Here is an 18,419-nt window from a genome sequence, read left to right as displayed (position 1 = left end):
CCTCACAGTGCCTTCTCCAGGAGTCATATTTAGCCTTCCTGAGTGATTTATTGTAGTTTACTAAGCACTCTCTGTACTGTTCCCAGAGTCCTGTCTTTTTTGCCTTATTGTAAAGTTGTCTTACTTTCTTCCTCTTAGCCGCTAGGTCATTATTCCACCAGACAACATTTCTGTTGGATACCCTATGGATAAGAGGACAGTTGTTCTCATATGCCTTTATTACTGCAGTCTGTAAATCTCCTGCAGCTTTTTCTAGGCTTATCACATTTTTTATTTTGGTTTCAACGCTTTGAATGTTTGAAAACAAGTCTGTCCTAAAGGATTCCCAGTTAGTTTTCCGAGCGTTGCGATACGTTTCAGTAGTTCGTTGCATGCCGCTAAGCTCAAAGCATATGTATTGTCACGATCTAATTTTTAGTCGTAACGCGGGGACGTGTAGGCTGGGGTCGTAGTCAAGTTAAACTCAAAGATTGGATAACAAAAACAACAACGTTTATTCATAGAGAGAAACTAAGTTGAAGACTGATTTTATACACATTGTCAGACACAAGTTGGCTTATTTATAAATTACAAGTTCGTACTTACATGATAATAAATGCACAAACCATTTTGGACGAGGGTAAGTGTCAGGGTAGAGTTCCCTTAACTTTCGCGACCGAACCGTTTAGTTTCGCGGATAATTTCTAACTAACCTTTCTTTCCCAATTTCTCGGCTATTTATTGTAAGGTATTGCGATCCCTTAGTCAGTTCAATTTCTTAATTGCTTGTCTAAGCACTTGGATCATTGTCCGAACAATTGATGACTTATTGCTGACCGGCGATTGCAACACCTTAGCTAGCTTCCGTTCTAAAAGGTTCGATTGCTTATTTTGCAACCCAAGTGGTCGACGACTTGTTTCGGTCAGTGGCCGATTATTTGCTGACTAAGTAATTAACGAAAATCTACTTGTGACACATTCCCCCGGCCGACAAAAGGTAGTCCCTAGCTTTTCACAATATTAAGAAAGTTCACTATGCAAATCTTCTAAACAAAATAACATCAAATTAATTATACTTTTAAATTTTTAATCATGGTGGCAATATAACAGAAATTTGACACCACAAATTCTAGTTTCTTTCTTCAAATCTTAATATAGAACAAAGAGGTAATATAAAAATATCCTTAATGGATTTTCCCCCTTATTACAACACAAACAAAATTTATCATAGTTACCTGTAAAAACTAATCAACAAAGTATAGCCCCTAGTTTTTCACAGAATTAAAATTAAAAATATCCCGTTTCATATCCCAAAAAGAAAATTATAAAAGAAAACATATAACAATCGGAATAAAAATAAATGTTTTTGTTATTTTCTTACCTCTAGAGTTTGTAAAAAAAAACTTAATGTCTCTATGCTTTAACACTGAGGGGGGAGACTTTTCACTCGCGATTCACTAATATTCCGCGCACTATTGTCTGTTCGGGGATTCTATCTTCTTTTCGCGGCACTTCACTGCACTAAACACGGCTTCTGAAGACAATTTGGACGGTGTCTGGGGTCTGGAACTACATATCTGTTTACTGCTCTGGACGTGCAAGTGGAACAATTCCCAGAACTGTATTTTCACGATTGCCATGGTGTGTGGTCCGTGATCTAATTAGTGACGAGCCGGAACGGTACTGAATATCGGGGTGACCACAAGGGTACACCGCGGGTATCCATTTGCTAGTTATATGGTGCTGAGGTGACCGCATGGATTCACCTCAGGAATTATATTTTTTATTTCATTATATTATTTATTTATTTATTTATCATGCCTGAGTGCCTCTAAGGCCGTATCCTTTCTAATCAAAGCTGGCAACGACATCTCTCTGACCTCTGAAGGTTTTTTGAAAGATGAGTGACCGTGGTAGCGGACGAGCATCGTGAGGAAGAGCGGGCGGTAACCCACAAGGAGTTTGGGCGAGTCGGTAGGGCATGGTAGGCGACCAAGACCTGGTGAAGAGGTATCTGCTGGTGGTCCTCGTAGTCGCGGGGGTGCGCGGACGGACCAATCGAAACGAAACTTAATTGACACAATGCGTCAATATAACTTGACGGGAGCCGATTTGGGATCATCCCCCGCGGCAGGTCACCACGGCCTAGTGTGTCTATTCCTACCGCGGCCACGATCACAAACCGACTCAACTGTGGTCGCGGTCTGACGTTCCCTGGTTGGTTTTTCATCGTCAGCGTTTTCAGTCTCCTGTGCCTGTTGCTTTTAGCTTTTGCTGATTCCCGTTTCCATTTCCAGTGGCGTGTATTAGTTTTTACCGAGTCTGATCCAAAGTCTTGTTCGCTCTTCATTTTGTAGTGGCTTCCTTTTGGCTTCTTCGCGTAGTAACTCCCGTCAGTGTTAAACGCAGTAAAAAGCGTATTACTACCTACTGCTATTTTAATCTTAATGTCTAACATTCCCGTTATAATCATAAAATCCCTGGTAAAATATACAGTGCGTTTTTTTTAACGCGCAACATAGGATTTCACGTGTTAAATTTTTAAACTTGCAAAAAATCATCTTTTTTCGAAAAGGTTTTATCGTTTCATACTCCCTGTATGCATTGTTGTTCTTTGTTTTTGATACTGGCACGGCAGGTAGCAGGTAAAATTTGGCGTAGAAAGTAAAACAGGGTGATCATTAACATTATATCAAGAAAGTTAAGAACAAAAGAAGTATTTTTATAAGTGAATTGTTCAAATTGACCTCCGTTTGAAGCCAAACAGTATATTCCAAACAATCATAAAATGCCCTTTTGACGTTCAAAAGATGTCGGGTCGTGATGCAGTCAAAATAAGTCACTTTACCTGCTACCTGCCCTGCCAGTATCAAAAACAACAAGGAACAACAATGCATACAGGGAGTATGAAAGGATAAAATCTTTTCGAAAAAAAAATGATTTTTTTCCAGTTGTAAATCACTTTTTAGACCAAATTGGTAGACTTACTTAAGCTTCAGGGTACTAAAGACACACCCGTCAAGTTTTATACTTGTAGTTCCAAAATAACATGGTCTAACATGGGCTTAAAAATTTAACACGTAAAATCCTATGTTGCGCGTTAAAAAAAACGCACTGTATAGGCATATTGATAATAGCCTTAGTTAAGTTATACACTAAAAAAAAAAAGAAAAAATCCCTTTGTTTCTCTTAAATATAATATAAACCTATATTATAAATTGTCCATTTGCCTGTCACTGGTTTTGTTTTAATACATTGTAAAGGCTTACTGCGATTCTTCGAAAACTTGCAATATGCTTATCAAGCGCTGCTTGCTCATATCATTTCATGTGAAAACAGTTAACGTCCTAATATTGAAACTTTGTAATCTTTTTCTTACGTGCCCCGTTTGACTTTTATAAAGTCTTCAAGTTACATTTTGCAACCGTTTATTTATTACATTTAGCGACTCATATAATTTTTGAAATTGTAAACCCGTGGAATTTAACGCCCCATATTTTTACTACGGTACTTAATTACCGCATATGCTCGTAGTGTATTTTTTGCCCCAATATACTTTTTCTTTCATTTGCCCCTTATTATTTTTTTTATATTTACTTTGTTTCTTTACATACCATTATGTAATTATTAATCTTCGCGCGCGCTTTTTATTAATTATTCTCGTATGCTGGATTGTGCAAGTTGGAAATGAAATAACGAAGATATTTATTCATCAGCAGTTTTTTCGTATACGTACCGCGATGACTTAAATAACAAAGTGATCGTCATCCGTTTGCAGCCTAGGAGAAGAATTAATTGTAGATACATGTATAATTTTTTCCTTTTTCCCTTACTAAGGAAAATCACTTGCGTACTTTAGTACACTCTATTTGGGCTAATACTGTTTCGCCTTGGGACAGAGAGCGTAATTCTTTATTTTCTTTTAATTCGAGCGTAAAAATTTTTGATTCTGTAGAGCTTTTATTTTCGCCCATCTTAGTCATTTCAATTCTTTCTTTTTCTTTTATAGGCGATTTTGGATTTCCACGGCGTCTGCTTTTCCTGCAGTATACTACGTATTTTATGAGTTTATGTGCTATAATAATTACGAAAAGAATGAAGCACGCACAAGTAGTATAAAAGAATACATCATGTAGATATTCAGAGGATGCTTCCCCTTTTTTGTCTGCTCTTGCGGCAGCTACTAAATTTGACGCTACTATTACTCTATTTTGACTTTGTATCAAATATACTACAAGAATTGACAATATGATATTCCACACCAGGAATATTGTGTCACTGTGCAGACCGTATCTGTCACTGTAAGTATTCTTTTGGCTTATTTCGTCAATTTGGTCGATTACTGTCCTGACTAGATTCTCGTTGCTAGTCAGATTCAAGTGCGGTATTTGCAGGGACCAATTCGTATTTAAACATTCTTCTATGTTTTTATAAGTGGGTACATTATTTGTTATTTTAGGGTTAAGTATGAAAGACTGTAGGTTGGACCATGTCGCTGGGATAATGTGGATAGCCATTGGTTTGAGAGTTACGACGTCGGGACAGGGAAAACGCTGAGGAATGATAGTTTTGCCTTGCGCTATCAGTTTGCAATTACAGGGCAGTTTTACTTTAATTGAGCCCTGGTGGCTGTAATTTTTTGGTATTGTTGAACTGGTTTCGCCGCATTTGATAATCGTTGTAGGGTCAGGGTGGGTAATAATGTATGTTTCTTCTGCTATTTCGGAAATTATTAGTGAACTTGACGTGTGGCAGTTCATTGGACAGAACTGACTTAACTCTTGTACCGTACATCCCTCGTACAGTTTTCTTGCACATTCAGGACCTTGGGTATTATCTGATGAGAACCGTGGGATGAAACATAATTTATCGTGATAAGGTTTACATTGGTGTAATCCGGAGCCCGAAATTTGACGTAGACTTTGTTTATCTTGGGTGGGTTCGTTGTTTACTGCCAAAAATAATGTTTGATGTGGTATCGTGCAAGTTTGGTTAAACCACGCAAAGGGTGAGGTTACTAATTCGAAAAGGTCCCAATGTTGATTTTTCTGTATCACTGGTATTTTGACTAATACTAGAATTCTGTTTTGGAAAAATGAGCATTCTGAAATTGGGAGTTCATAATACGTGGAGATCTGTTTGAGAGGGATTGCAATGTCTTGCTCGGATTTTTCAATCTCTAATTTTAGTTTTTTCAAATCGTTTCCCAGAACCGATGGATTAATGATAGAGGGTGGGATTTTATGGTCCTTACATTGGTCAAGGATGGTGTGTCTTCGTAAGGCTCTTGTTATCACGATAATTCGTTTGAGGTTTTGAAATTCATTGTATGCCAGAATTGTGGTAAAATTGGCTTGGTGTCCCAAATTCATTATTTGTCGACGAAGTTCGTTTGTGCTGCCTTCTATGTATTTTATTCTATTTTCTGTCTCTTTGATCGATGACCGTATAGCTTTATCGTATTCCTTAAAATGCATAGAGTTTTCGCTAATCTCTCTTAATGTGTTTGAAAGCCCTTTTCCTAGTGTGTTGAGTCGATTTTTCATTCTCTCTTCATTTTCCGTTAGAAGTGTAAGTTTCTTCTCTGTAGCCAAACCACAACACCACGCGAACCCTTCTCCGATAAAATCTAGTGCCCTTTTTCCTCTAAACTGGCTATACTCTGTTTTCTCTCCTTTGGAGTGTTTATCCATTGATTTTATACTCCAACTTTCCTCAAATAAACTGAATTCCTGCGTAAAGGCTTCCGATAGTTGGTCTAGATGATGCTGGAATATGCATTCTTCGCTGCTTTCTTGGCATTGTGTTTTTAATGGTTTTTGGCTCGTAAAGCTGGCGTCAAAACTTTCATCCCAAGTCGTCTCGTATTTTAGAGGTATCGTTGCTTCGTAGGTTATGGTGTTTGACAGCGGTTTCCAAAATGCCCCTGCGCTCACTTCCACATGATATTCCAGTCCCTCATATTGGTATAACAGGGTTGTTAATCTACACAAGATAATAGGATTAATAAGTGGAAATTACTCTCCCTAATATGCTCAAGCCTATATATAAAAAAAAAAAATAAGTATAAAATAAGAAGACATTATGTGTTTAATTGTTATCGTTGTGATCGTCTTTGGGATAAGCCTCGGGAGTCCAAGGATCATTATATGGTAATATTCGGCTTACGTGTATTATATCTTTTTTTGATTTTTTCGATGTCCCCAGTTGTACCTCGTAGTCCACGTCCGATACCTTCCTTGTTATATAATAGGGCCCAGACCATCTTAAAAGTAATTTTTCGCTTTTCCCGACTTTTCTAAAGGGTGTGAATACCTTTACCTGGTCTCCTTCGGCATATTCTACGTGTCGGTGTTTGTTATCGTATCTTATTTTATCACTCTGTTGTTTCTTTTGTATATTGTTGACTGCCCGATTTCTAGCCGCTAATGCGCCCTCTCGGATGTCGTTACTTGTGCAGGGTCCTTCTGCGGGAATCAGATTTGCTTCTGTAGGTAATATTGGTTCTCGTCCGTATACTAACATAAAAGGTGAGAATTGTGTCGTATCTTGTCGGCTTGTATTGTAGGCAAAGGTGACTTGGCCCAAATATTCGTCCCAATCTGTCTGTTGCGTGTTTGTATAGATTGATAACACAACATAACACATGTCCGCCAGTGTCTTATTTAATCGCTCCGTGAGACCATTCGTACTTGGGTGGTATGCTGTTGTGAATTGTTTAGTTGTACCCATTTTTTTTAATAATTCGTTGACTAATTCGGACTGAAACACCTTTCCTCTGTCGCTAAGTAAATATTTTGGTGCTCCGTGTCTTGTTACTATATTTTCGAGTATAAATTTTGCTACGGGCCCGGCTTTTCCGTTCGGTAATGCTTTTGTTTCAGCCCATCAGGTTGCGTAATCTGTTGCGACTACAATCATAGTATTTCCGTTCCTACTTTTTCGAAATGGTCCCAATAAGTCGATTCCTACTCTTTCAAAAGGGGTTCCCACAGGGATCGGTTGAAGCAGTCCTATTGGTTTTCTATTTTGCTGTCCTTTTCTTGCTTGACAGTCTGCGCAGCCTTTCACAAACCTTTCGACGTCCTTCTGAAGTCCGTCCCAGTAATAACGGTCCTTGATTTTGTGCAAGGTCTTTGCCATACCGAGGTGTCCGCAAAGGGGTTCCGAGTGGTGGCTGTACATAATTTCTCCTACTAATTCTTTCGGGATTACCAACAATTTACTACGACCTGTATTGTTACTATTTATCTTGTATAGGACCCCATTTTCCAGTCTAAAGTTCTTGGCCCTTTTCGCTAGTCCAATATTTTCGTTTTCCGGGTGTTCTACAGCTTCAACTAGCTCTCTTATGGCTTCATCTTTGTTTTGAAATTCTTGAATGTCAATGGCCTCTAACAGAAACGTGTCTACTTCTTCCACTTCTTCTGGCGGCAGGACTGGGTGTCTGCTTACGCAATCGGCGTCTTTGTGAGCAACCCCACTCTTGTGTTCTATGGTGTAGTCGAATTCCGACAATGTGATAGCCCATCTCGCTAGCCTGCCTATTGGGTCCTTTAAAGTTTTTAACCAGCAGAGCGCGTGATGGTCGGTTATAATTTTTACTGGTTTTCCATATATTAATGATCTGAGATATCTTAATGCCCATACCGCCGCGAGTCCTTCGATTTCTGTTATGGTGTAATTTTTCTCTGCTTTTGATAGTGTCCTACTAGCATAGGCGATGGGGTGCTTCTTTCTTTCTTCTTCTTCCTGTAGCAACACAGCTCCTACGCCTAACAAACTTCCGTCCACTCTTAGCTCCGTCGGCTTTTCGGGATTGTAGTGCGCTGGTGCACAACACTGGTGCAGTGCAAAGTTTTTCCTTTAAAATTTGGAATGCTTCCTCTTGACTTCCGCCCCAGATGAATTTTGTATCCTTATGTGTCACCCCGTATAGTCACAACCAACTTTCTTAGGCCAACTGGCTGAAATTCTTTATGAACTTTCGATAATAATTACACAACCCTAGAAATCTTTTTACATTTTTTGGGGTTGGGAAGTTTCTTATCGCTATTAATTTTGATTCATCTGGCTGAAGGCCTTGACGCTGTACCCTAGAACATTAATTTTTTCTTTTAGGTATTCGCATTTACTGGGTTTTAGGGTTAGTCCTGCGTCCCTCAAGCGTTGAAATACTTTTCTTAGCTTAAACAGATGTTCTTCTTTTGTTTTTGAAAATATAATTATGTCATCCATGTATATAAGTATTTCTTTCAATTTCATGTCTCTAAACACCCTATCCGCTAGTGCCTGAAATGTCGCCGGCGCGTTACAGAGTCCAAAACTCATATAGTTAAATTCCCATAGTCCGTGCCCTTGTGTTTGAAATGCAGTATATTGTTTAGAATCCTCGCTTATCGGTACTTGCCAAAACCCAGAGTACATGTCCAACGTTGAAAAATACTTTGAATTGCCTAGGTATGTTAAGATGTCGTCGATATTTGGTACTGTGTATGCTGATTTTCTTGTTACGTCGTTAAGTTTTCTATAATCCACGCAAAACCTAGATTCGCCCGACTTTTTCTTTACCAAAACGACCGGACTGGCCCATGGTGATTGACTGTGTCTTATGATGTCGTATTTTTCCATTTCGACGATTTGTTGGTCGATTATATTTTTTTCTTTTTGTGACACCCTGTAAGCTCTGCTTTTTATTGGCCTCGCATCCCCGACGTCTATTTTATGCTCAACTAAGTTTTCCCATGTACTTCGGTGTTTTAGAAAACACGTCTGGGAATTCTAGTAGTGTTTCCTTGAAGAGGTTTTTTAGTTTTTCGTCTTTGATGTGCCCGATTTTATGGTCTTCCAAGGTGACTACTTCTTCATCGTCTTCTATTTGTAGAACGGCAAGTTCGTTGAGGTTATGTTTGGTCTTCCGTTGTAAATACCCTATCGTGGTTCCTTTGTAAATTTTTTGGCTGTTAGTCTTTTTTGTAGTTGCGTGCACTGTCCATGTGTTTTTGTTTAAGTCCGGTCCTTCATGTAGGAGTATTCCCCTAGGTCGTAAGAATTCATTTTTTTCTATGAATTCGTAATTTGATAAGTCGGTCACTGATACGTCGACCGGTAGGTTCAATGCTACCTGGCTATATGTCTCGGGTTTCAAAACAATGTCGTGCGACGTGCAAACCTTGTATATTTCATTGTGATAAATATCTATTGGATTTTCTTGAATTAAATTAATTTCCGGTAATCCCTCTTCTTCGTCTTCCCTTTAGGTTTGTGTACTCTGGTTTGAGACTGACTTGACGGGGTTTATTTTCATTGTACTAATACAATTTGTGAATTCTGTTTGTCCGAAGTTTAACGTTACTGTCGCGTCATTTTTTGTTAGTCTTACGGTTTTTGTGCCGTAATTGATCTCAGCATTATTTTTGTTCAGGAAGTCGTTTCCAAGAATTAGTGGTTTAGACAAGTTTTTTACAACTAAGACTGATTTGCGTCCTTTTAATTCGCCTAGTTCTATTAAGATTTCTCCCGTTCCCAACGGTTGTATTTTATTTCCCCCGGCTGCAACCAAACTGAAATTTTCGTCAAGGGGTTTATATTCTTTTATTAAATTACTGTCTATTATGCTTCTGCTGGATCCCGTGTCCAAAATTATGTCACAGTATGTGTTGTCCACTAGTCCTTTTATTTTCAGTATGTTCGGGCCTGATGTTTGGAGGGCGAACTCTGTTGGCCCCCTTATTGGAGTCGCCCACCTTCGTTTGGGTGCGCGTTTCCGCTTCTTCTCTCACTATAGCATGTATAGTGTCCTACTCGATTACACGTGTTGCATCTCGGTCTCCCGTCGCTGTACCTAGTATTAGGTAGATTTTGCGGTCCTGTTGGGCGTCCCCGATGTGTGAATCCTCTCCCCCTGGGGTTCTGTTCTCTTCTTTCGTCGTATCTTATGTTTTCATTCCTCCTGGGCTGGGACCTGTAGTTACCATTATTCGGAAAGTGCGACGGTCTGGCGTTTCCTCTGTATCCACCGTTTCCTCTGTATCCATTGAGCTTGATAATTTGTCCGGTAATTTCTATTTGGACTTATGTTATTCGCCATCCGACGTTCGTCTTCCTGACGCCTGTTTGCGAAACTAGTTGTCTGCGAGAGCGTAAGCACTTCCGTTTGTGAGATCATTCTGTCCACCAGTACTCTTTCTCTGACGTCGCTCAATCTTAAGACGAGAGTTTTTAGTTTGCCTAAATTTGACGCATCGTTGCCAAACAGGTAGTAGGTCTCGGCAAACGAAGGATGCAATCCTTGTTCAAATTGGTCTTTGAATGTTTCAAAGTTCATATTCGGGTCGATTTCATTTGCTAAATTCAATAGATCGTAGTAATAGTGTTTGATATCTTCGCTGTCCCCCTTGCTTTCTTTTATTGAACCTAAATTTTATCTTTCGTAGAGGGCTTTCTCTTCCAAATTCTTTAATAAAATCTTCTTTTATGTTTGACCAGGTCTTATTCCGATTTGTGTCGTCCACGGTGTAGCCTTGATACCATCGACCACTTGGACCCTCGAGGAAGCTTCCTAAATATGCTATCTTGAAACCATCGTCCCAACCATTACAATTCGCTATTTTTTCATAATTATTTAAGAAGGTTACTGCCGAGTCCAAACTTGGGTTGAAGGTTGGGGGCGGGACAAACTTTGGTTTGGCAGGATTTTTTGTTTCTGATAAAGCGTTAGACAAAGTAAGTTTTGCCATTTCTACTGTAGTTACTCGATTATTTGGCGGAAAAGACTGTATAGACTGTGTAGGATTTGGTATGATCGTTTGGTCTAGTGGGTTGGGTGGTTGATCGACGTCTGAGTCGGACAAACTATTAGGGCTTGGGGCTATGCCGGCAGGCTTTTGACTGTTTCGTGGTTGGTGAATCTCGAATGTAAAACGTTGTCTTTTTGGACTACGACAGAGGTCTTCTACGGTGGTGCTGCTTAGGGGAGGGTCAAATAGCGAATGCGATGGGGTGGGCGATGTCCCGATTTGCAATCTTAAATCCAATTTATTTTTTGCCGCACCACGTGTCGTTTTTTTATCCCCACTGCTCATTTAGAAATAATATACGCATACAAATATTCACCCTGGTATCTTAGGCAATCATTAGTTCCCACATAAAAAACACATTTGCACACTGCCGAATTTAGTCTGACAGAAGAAAAAGAAAAAATATGTAAAAATTTATTTAATCACTAGACGCCTTTTCAATATTCGGGAGTTTCAATTACACTGAAAAACTCTTCCATCTCTTCTTCAATAATTAACTGGAGTTTCCATTTGTGTACTATCTTGGTAGCCCAGAAACTTATTGCACCCCCTAATTTTCTGTACTTGTTTACAGTTTTCCCTATCAGCGTAGTTTCCAATACCTTGACAGTAATTCTTATTTTTGAGAAGTATTTTAAAAGGTCAATTATTTCGTTTGCTTCACTAGTCTATTCGAAAAATTTTTTAGAACAAACGTCATTGTACAGGGTGTCCAATCTTTTTTTAGCATCTACGATATCGTTTATAAACCTCGTATATTCATTCATAGTTTAAACTTTCTTCTTTAAAGTTGTACATACTAATTATGATATACCCGGGGCCTCCACCAACCAAGTTGTCACGATCTAATTTTTAGTCGTAACGCGGGGACGTGTAGGCTGGGGTCGTGATCAAGTTAAACTCAAAGATTGGATAACAAAAACAACAACGTTTATTCATAGAGAAACTAATAAAGAAAGATTAAATGAAAACTGAATTTATAAAAAGCATTGTCAGACATAAGTTGGTTTAATTCAAATTATAGGGTTTGTACTTACATGATAATTAATTCACAAACCATTTTGGACGAGGGTAAGTGTCAGGGTAGAGTTCCCTTAACTTTCGCGACCGAACCGTTTAATTTCGCGGATAATTTCTAACTCCCTTCTTTCCAAATTTCTCGGCTATTTATTGTCAGTTCAATTTCTTAATTGCTTGTCTAAGCACTTGGATCATTGTCCGAACAATTGATGACTTATTGCTGACTGGCGATTGCAACACCTTAGCTAGCTTCCGTTCTAAAAGGTTCAATTGCCTACTCTTCGATTTGAGTGGTCAACGACTTGTTTCGGTCAGTGGCCGATTATTTGCTGACTAAGTAATTAACGTATTGGTAGTAGTTAGTATTAAATTAATTAACGAGAATCTACTTGTGACAATATCTTTGTAGATAGTTATAGTAGTGATAAAGTTTTCTACTGTTGTGTGACACCGGCCCTTACTTCCGTAATAGTTTGTAATAGTTGTTGAAACTGTTCATCTGACATTTGCGTCATTTTTCCTGCCTTATTTGCGAGTCTACTGCTACGACGATATTCAGATGGAGTTTGATTAGCCGTTTTAATATCTGATTACAGCAAACAGTGTTAATATTTTAGCTTTACTATAATAAATGTAAGATTCTGACTAATCTCGACCAACAACGCCAATAAATAGCTATTGTTTATCTAAGATAATCGAATACCAACAGCGTAAATCACCCGCTCAAATTGAATCAAATGAAACGGATTTTGAAAATACTTTTGACCAACAACGCCAACAAGTAGCTATTGCTTATCTAAAATTAGTATTATTCACACTGTATTGATAATTCCAACAAACAACGCCAAAAAATAGCTATTGCTTATTTAAAATCGTAGCGGAACAAACAAATAGAAAACAGACTTGACTAACAACGCCAAAACGTAGCTATTGTTTATCTAAGACTGTAAATTAATATCACAACGCCACTGGATAGCTATTGCTTTACAAATGTTTACACGTAATCGAGCCACACGTTGAGCGCCAAATGTAACTTGGTGGGGTTCGTAGTTAACAAGACTCGTTTATAAATTAATCGGTTTATTAACTCCCTCAAACAAAGTTTACGTAAAGATAATAAAATAAGAAAAACTAAGTACACGAAAGACGGCGTGCTACTTCCACCTAGTGCCCGCGATCGAATCACCGTTTTCTCTGCGGAGCGTCGCTTATATATATTGTTGAATCCCCCACGCTCGCCACGTGATTTGCATCAACAGTCGGCAACAGCAAATCCAGGCTCCGCTCCGCAAGGTTAGGCGCATCGGTACAGAGGCGGCTTGTGCGCTCGTGGTTACACATTGTGATTTACAAAAAAAGAGCTAGTGGCCTTAGTGATTTATTTATTACTATCCGACACACTGGACATCGCGCAGCTGCTTCATTAAAAACTCTTGAAGTGCAGCTCCCACAAGAAGCGTGCCCACAATGCAACACGTACTGCACGACGTTTGTCAAACAGACTTTGCATAACAGGAGAGAACTGGTCTCTTCCTGGTGTTGTGTTGTGGGACGATCAGGTTCCCATGCTTTACAAATATTATTGTTTACTCTACAATTATAATATATAAATTTCAAGTTATACTTACGGTTTTCTTCAATATTTTATTCAAGGTTCATTTTCGCTCCCGTCTTCGTCCAAACCTTGGCCTGGTCCTGGTACCTCTGGAGATGGTGGAATACGGGGAGGAAGAGGAGGACTTGGGAGGTTCCAAATAGAAAAGTTAGACTCGGGTGACGGCAAACGGGGTGGAAAGAAAGGAGAATGTGAATGAGGTGGATTGGGAAGATTAAGAGGGAGGGTTGGACGGCCTGGATTGGAAATGTTAATATCAGGAAGAGGAGAGGGTGAACGCGGTGGACTGGGGAGATTAAGAGGGAGGGTTGGACGAACTGGATTGGAAATATTAAAGTCAGGAAGAGGAGAGGGTGAACGAGATGGAAGTGGTGGTAAAGGAGGGTTTGGGATGTGTTGTTGGGGAACAGGAGGATCAAAAAGATTTGGGAAGTTTATGGGAAATTTTTCTTCTTCTTCAGGTGGTACGTCTTGGTTCCATTCTTGTAGTTGGACATCGAAGTTCTCCATGAAATGAACAGCTTGCCTACAAGAACAAAAAGGGATTAAAGTTATCGTTCACAGGAAGATCAGCACACATAAACACACACAACAAACCTGAAGAAGTCTTGTAAATTAAATCTACCAGCGGCCAACTTGTCCCATGCCTGTGTCAATCGCCTGTCAAATACCTCGTTTCGCTTAGCTACCCGAAAGACTCTTCCCTGCTGTTCCAGTTGTTGCAGTTCCAGTATCGCAATATTTTGAATGTCGATAAGCGTTTCTAAAATAAAATTAAGATTTGAAAAAAGTGCTAGCAGAGGTTCTAAAGACTAATGATAAATTTACAGAATAATTGTAGTAAGTAAGCACAGACGGTCAAATTTGTTAGGTAAGTGGGTAAATTTAAATTTTTACTTAGCAATTTGACATACCGATGGCTTAACCAGAGGAAACACAAACCCACATCAATATTTATCTCCGCGGTTCTACAATCAGGGCATCTCTATTCCAGAGATACGGTAAAAAACAGCAAAAATTCTACCATGATAATTAATATTAGCTTCAAGAAAATTTTAAGTACATACCTTTCGTTCAGTTTCAACTTAAAACCAAACCAATAAATATAGCATACTTTTTGGAACCCTGCTTAAAAAAATAATTAAAACCAAAATGGTCTTACCCATCAAATCCCAAATACCCGGATGTCTAACTAGTCTTCCATTCAGTCTTCTGTGGTAGGCTTCCATGACATTATTGGTTCTGTGGCGCTCCCGAAACACGCTGAAATGGTGTGGTGTAACTCGGTCCATCCATTGCCGTCTTATATAAGTTCGTAGATCTTGAAAAGCCTCACGCAGTTGTTCATCCTAAAAATAATAGAAATAGAGTCTTCTTGAATAAAAAAGTACAATTTTTTATGCATACCTGTAAAAATTCAAAAGCTTCTTCCATCCTGTCCGCAGAAACAAGCGCTAAGGCGTAGTATTTTCGAAGTAAAGCCTTTCCGTGGGGATTTTCTTCGACGGCTCTCATTACTCCTAAGGTCCTCGCTTTCCGCATCACAGCCTGTTTAAGAAATAACCTCATCTGATTTTTGATAGTCAAATGATTGCATATTTAGATTATCTACTTATACAGGGTGATTCACGGTGATGGCATATTAGAAGTGTCTAGAGAACAACAGCTCAATATTTTTGCGGCAACACCGCAAAGTTCAAAATATTTTAGATAGAGAGTTTGGACCCAACCTAGGTTAGACTTCAAATTTCAAGGAAAATATAGGTATTTAGTCGTTCTCTAGATACTTCTAATATATCTACCATCAGCGTGAATCACCCTGTATATTACACATGTAGGAAATATTACATTAATGTGTTCTATGAATGGAATTAAAAATTAAATATGGATGATTATTGTTTTAAGGACAAAATAAGCCAAATCATATTTTAAAAAGAAAAAAATGCAAAACCCTTTATAATCCAAAGCCATTTTTTTGCACCAACTAACGTGACAATAATGGAAGAAGCACCCTCTTAATGATGCTTGTGGATAGTTTTCTCGCAGGGATTCTACAAGCGCAGCTCTCTGTTATGATTGTTCTGTTGAGGAGAGAGGGAAATGCCTGGCGAATACACAAAAAAACTACGTCGTATAATGCTTTGGTCCTCCTTTCCATGAAAATGTGTATGACAGGAAATGCCTATTTTAAAAAAAATAATAGTATATTATTTTGTATAGCATCTGAGATTCCACACTTTTAAAAAGCACTTCATATTAGCAAAAGTATAAAGGGTGACAGCTGCATAAAATGATTATTGGGGGAGTTAAAAAATTAGGAAATACATTTTTGGAAACACTTACGTGGTCCATACATGTTGCAAAAATGGTGAATATTTGAGCAAAAGCAGGTTGTCGTGGTACTGCTTTAAACGTCCCTTCCATGAAGGTGTACATAGAGTCGCCGAAGTTGCGAATGAAATCTTCATTTGCAAAAACGACAGCCCTATGAGCACCAGCCGCAGTTGTCCCTGAAAAGAAAGGGCCATTAGTACAGCTGTTATATCTAGGCCACTCACCTGTCTGCAGTATTTCAGCCAGCTCTGCTAATGTTGTGGGCACATTTGGAGTTGTTGCCCGCTTCCACCGCCACATGGATGACCTTACAGAATTGTAAGGTAAATGTAAAGCACCTTCTGGGTGTATGAAATAATTGAGTTGGGACATGAACAATAATATTGTTGCTATTATTGAGCTCAAATGTTGATCCATTTGAAAAAAAACAGAATAGAAAATCATATCATCTATAAACATCAAATAATTTATGAATTTTTTGCTTCCAAACCTCAAGGAAAAATTATCCTTTTGTGGGCAGGAGTTTACTTTAGCAGTGTGTCTAGGATAAGGAAGGCTCCTATGGAGATCTTGAAAAAGGTTAGAGATACAGATTTGGTTAAATGGGAGGACAGTTTCCTAATCATGGCCTTAATAAAATGACATTTAGAAAACATTTTTTAAATGACACTCAAGTAACATCAACTATAGCTCAATTAGCTTATCTGTAGATTTTACCTGTTACCTGCAGTCTAACTACATACAGTGCCATCATTTTAAAACTTCCCACCCCCACCAAGTTTTTCAGCAAAGAAAATTAGTTTTTACCAAAAAGACCTCAATTTAGATATCGAGGGGGATAGTTAAAGTCAGTGTGCATTGTATTTTTAGGATTTGTCCCCTTGCCCCCAGGTGCCCCCACTTGAAATTTTTAAATGGCACTTCTATAGCTTGTAGCACATTATTTTAAAGATCTTCATAATCCCGTTTCCTGACTGTTTAACAAATTTGAAAATCAAAATTAAAAAAACTAACAAAACTTTGTTGATTTTGTGTTTTAGTAAAAATTGTGTCGGGTTTTTAAGACCTTTAAAATAATGTGCTACAAGCTAGGGATGCCATTTAAAAATTTTAAGTGAGGGCACCTAAGGGCACGGGGGCGAAATCTAAAATACAAAGCCCACTATAGTTTTAAACTTCCCCCTCGATATCTAAGTTGACATATTTTTTGGTCACAACTAATTTTGTTTGCTGAAAAAAGTAGTGAGGGTGGGAAGTTTTGAAATGATGGCACTGTATATAGGTAAACAAAGTTTGTCAAAAGACAAAATAAAAATTTTCTAATAGCCAATATTTCGAAAAACTATTTAAAAACCAAATTTTTTTCTAGAAAATATTAGCAGAATTTTGAGAATATTCCGAAAATGTTTCAATATACCCAGTGATCCATTAGAAAAAAGAAATTATTAGCTGTAGCCCTTTTATTTTGAGGTTAGGAATATTTTGGTAATAATTTTTGGATTCAACTTTTTAAATTACCTCAAATGGCTACTTAAGTATTTTCAATTACAAATAGTGAAGCCCAAAAAAGGAGTAGTAGGCAAACTTAAATACTATGTCTAAAAAATAACTTTAGTTTGCTATGTACCTAAACTATATTCCAAAAATAAAGCATTCAATAAAGATTTTAAATTTATAAAAAAAAGATTACTGACGCAATACAGAAAAAAGTTTGAAGAAGTAAAACTTAAAAAAACAAAACTTTAAAGAACACCCTGTATTTCTTTAATAAAGCATTTTTGAAATTTGGTTTATATAGCAAACTATAGTTATTTTTAGACGTAGAATACGCGATTTAAGCTTGCATATTAAAACGTGAAACACCCTGTATACAGGCTTTGCTATTTTCTTTATAGATATAGAATAAGATATTATCTTACCTTGTGGCTACACGGTCGTAAATAAATTTGAGAGTGCCTCGCTGGGTGACAGAAGCTTCCCTTAGCTGTGCCCTGAATGCTTCAGCTTCTTGGTACCTTGCCTCCCTCGGATGATTGTGGTGTGCATTCATAACCGTCACCTCACCATTTGACACTTTTCCAGAAGCCCTGCACCCCAACCTTCTGTCCTTCGTGCAAACAAGATACCTATAAATAGACAATAATAAGACTCAATAAGATATAGTGATATGGTCAGCCGTCCAGGAGCTAAGTGTTATGATATGGCGAGTTGTTTTATGCAAATAAATACATTTTTATCTGGTGGTAACTGTTCTGCGACGAGTTTTGTAGGAAAATCCGTCGTGGAATACTACTCCCTCATCCATGATGAGCGTCCTGATGTTCGCTGCTATATACCTATTTAAAAAAATCAAAACACTAAAACAACTACAGGATTAGTAAACAGTAATATCGCTTTGGAAATCTATTTAGGAATATCGTTCGAATGGTCAATGTAGGATCAAATTGCAATCACAAAATGAAAAGTCGCATGTAAAATTTCTGACTCAATCGTTAAACGCTCAAGACCAGAAAGAAAGAATGTATCAAAAACGCCCAATTTATATGAAAATTTTTAACGAAATGGTTTCATTTTGTAATGTTCTCGTATAGAAGAGTGCATTTTTTTCCATAACAATGTTAAGATAAGAAAAGGATGAACAGAACACTGCACAAAAAAAAAACAAAGGTTTT

The 18,419-nt window shown here is 38.1% G+C and overlaps 2 protein-coding genes across 2 annotated transcripts in view; one reads left to right on the top strand and one right to left on the bottom strand.

Annotated features, from left to right (window-relative positions):
* Nucleotides 1–18,419, top strand: part of LOC145738281 (uncharacterized) — a 59,929-nt gene that overhangs the window by 16,978 nt on the left and 24,532 nt on the right. The window lies entirely within an intron of this gene.
* LOC145738284 (uncharacterized) lies at nt 12,866–18,198 on the bottom strand. The gene is given in 9 exon segments (XM_081993105.1): nt 12,866–13,366; nt 13,427–13,939; nt 14,011–14,176; nt 14,576–14,762; nt 14,821–14,961; nt 15,403–15,478; nt 15,480–15,595; nt 15,757–16,054; nt 17,667–18,198. Coding segments are annotated over 8 exon segments (1,608 nt in total). The 5' UTR covers nt 17,798–18,198; the 3' UTR covers nt 12,866–13,366; nt 13,427–13,446.

The sequence above is a fragment of the Ips typographus genome, linkage group LG15 (genome assembly GCF_016097725.1).
Source record: "Ips typographus isolate SLU linkage group LG15, UJ_Ityp_2.0, whole genome shotgun sequence".
NCBI lineage: Eukaryota > Metazoa > Arthropoda > Insecta > Coleoptera > Curculionidae > Ips > Ips typographus.
Note: the sequence above shows the minus strand (reverse complement) of the source record. Positions and strands in the feature narration are given on the sequence as shown.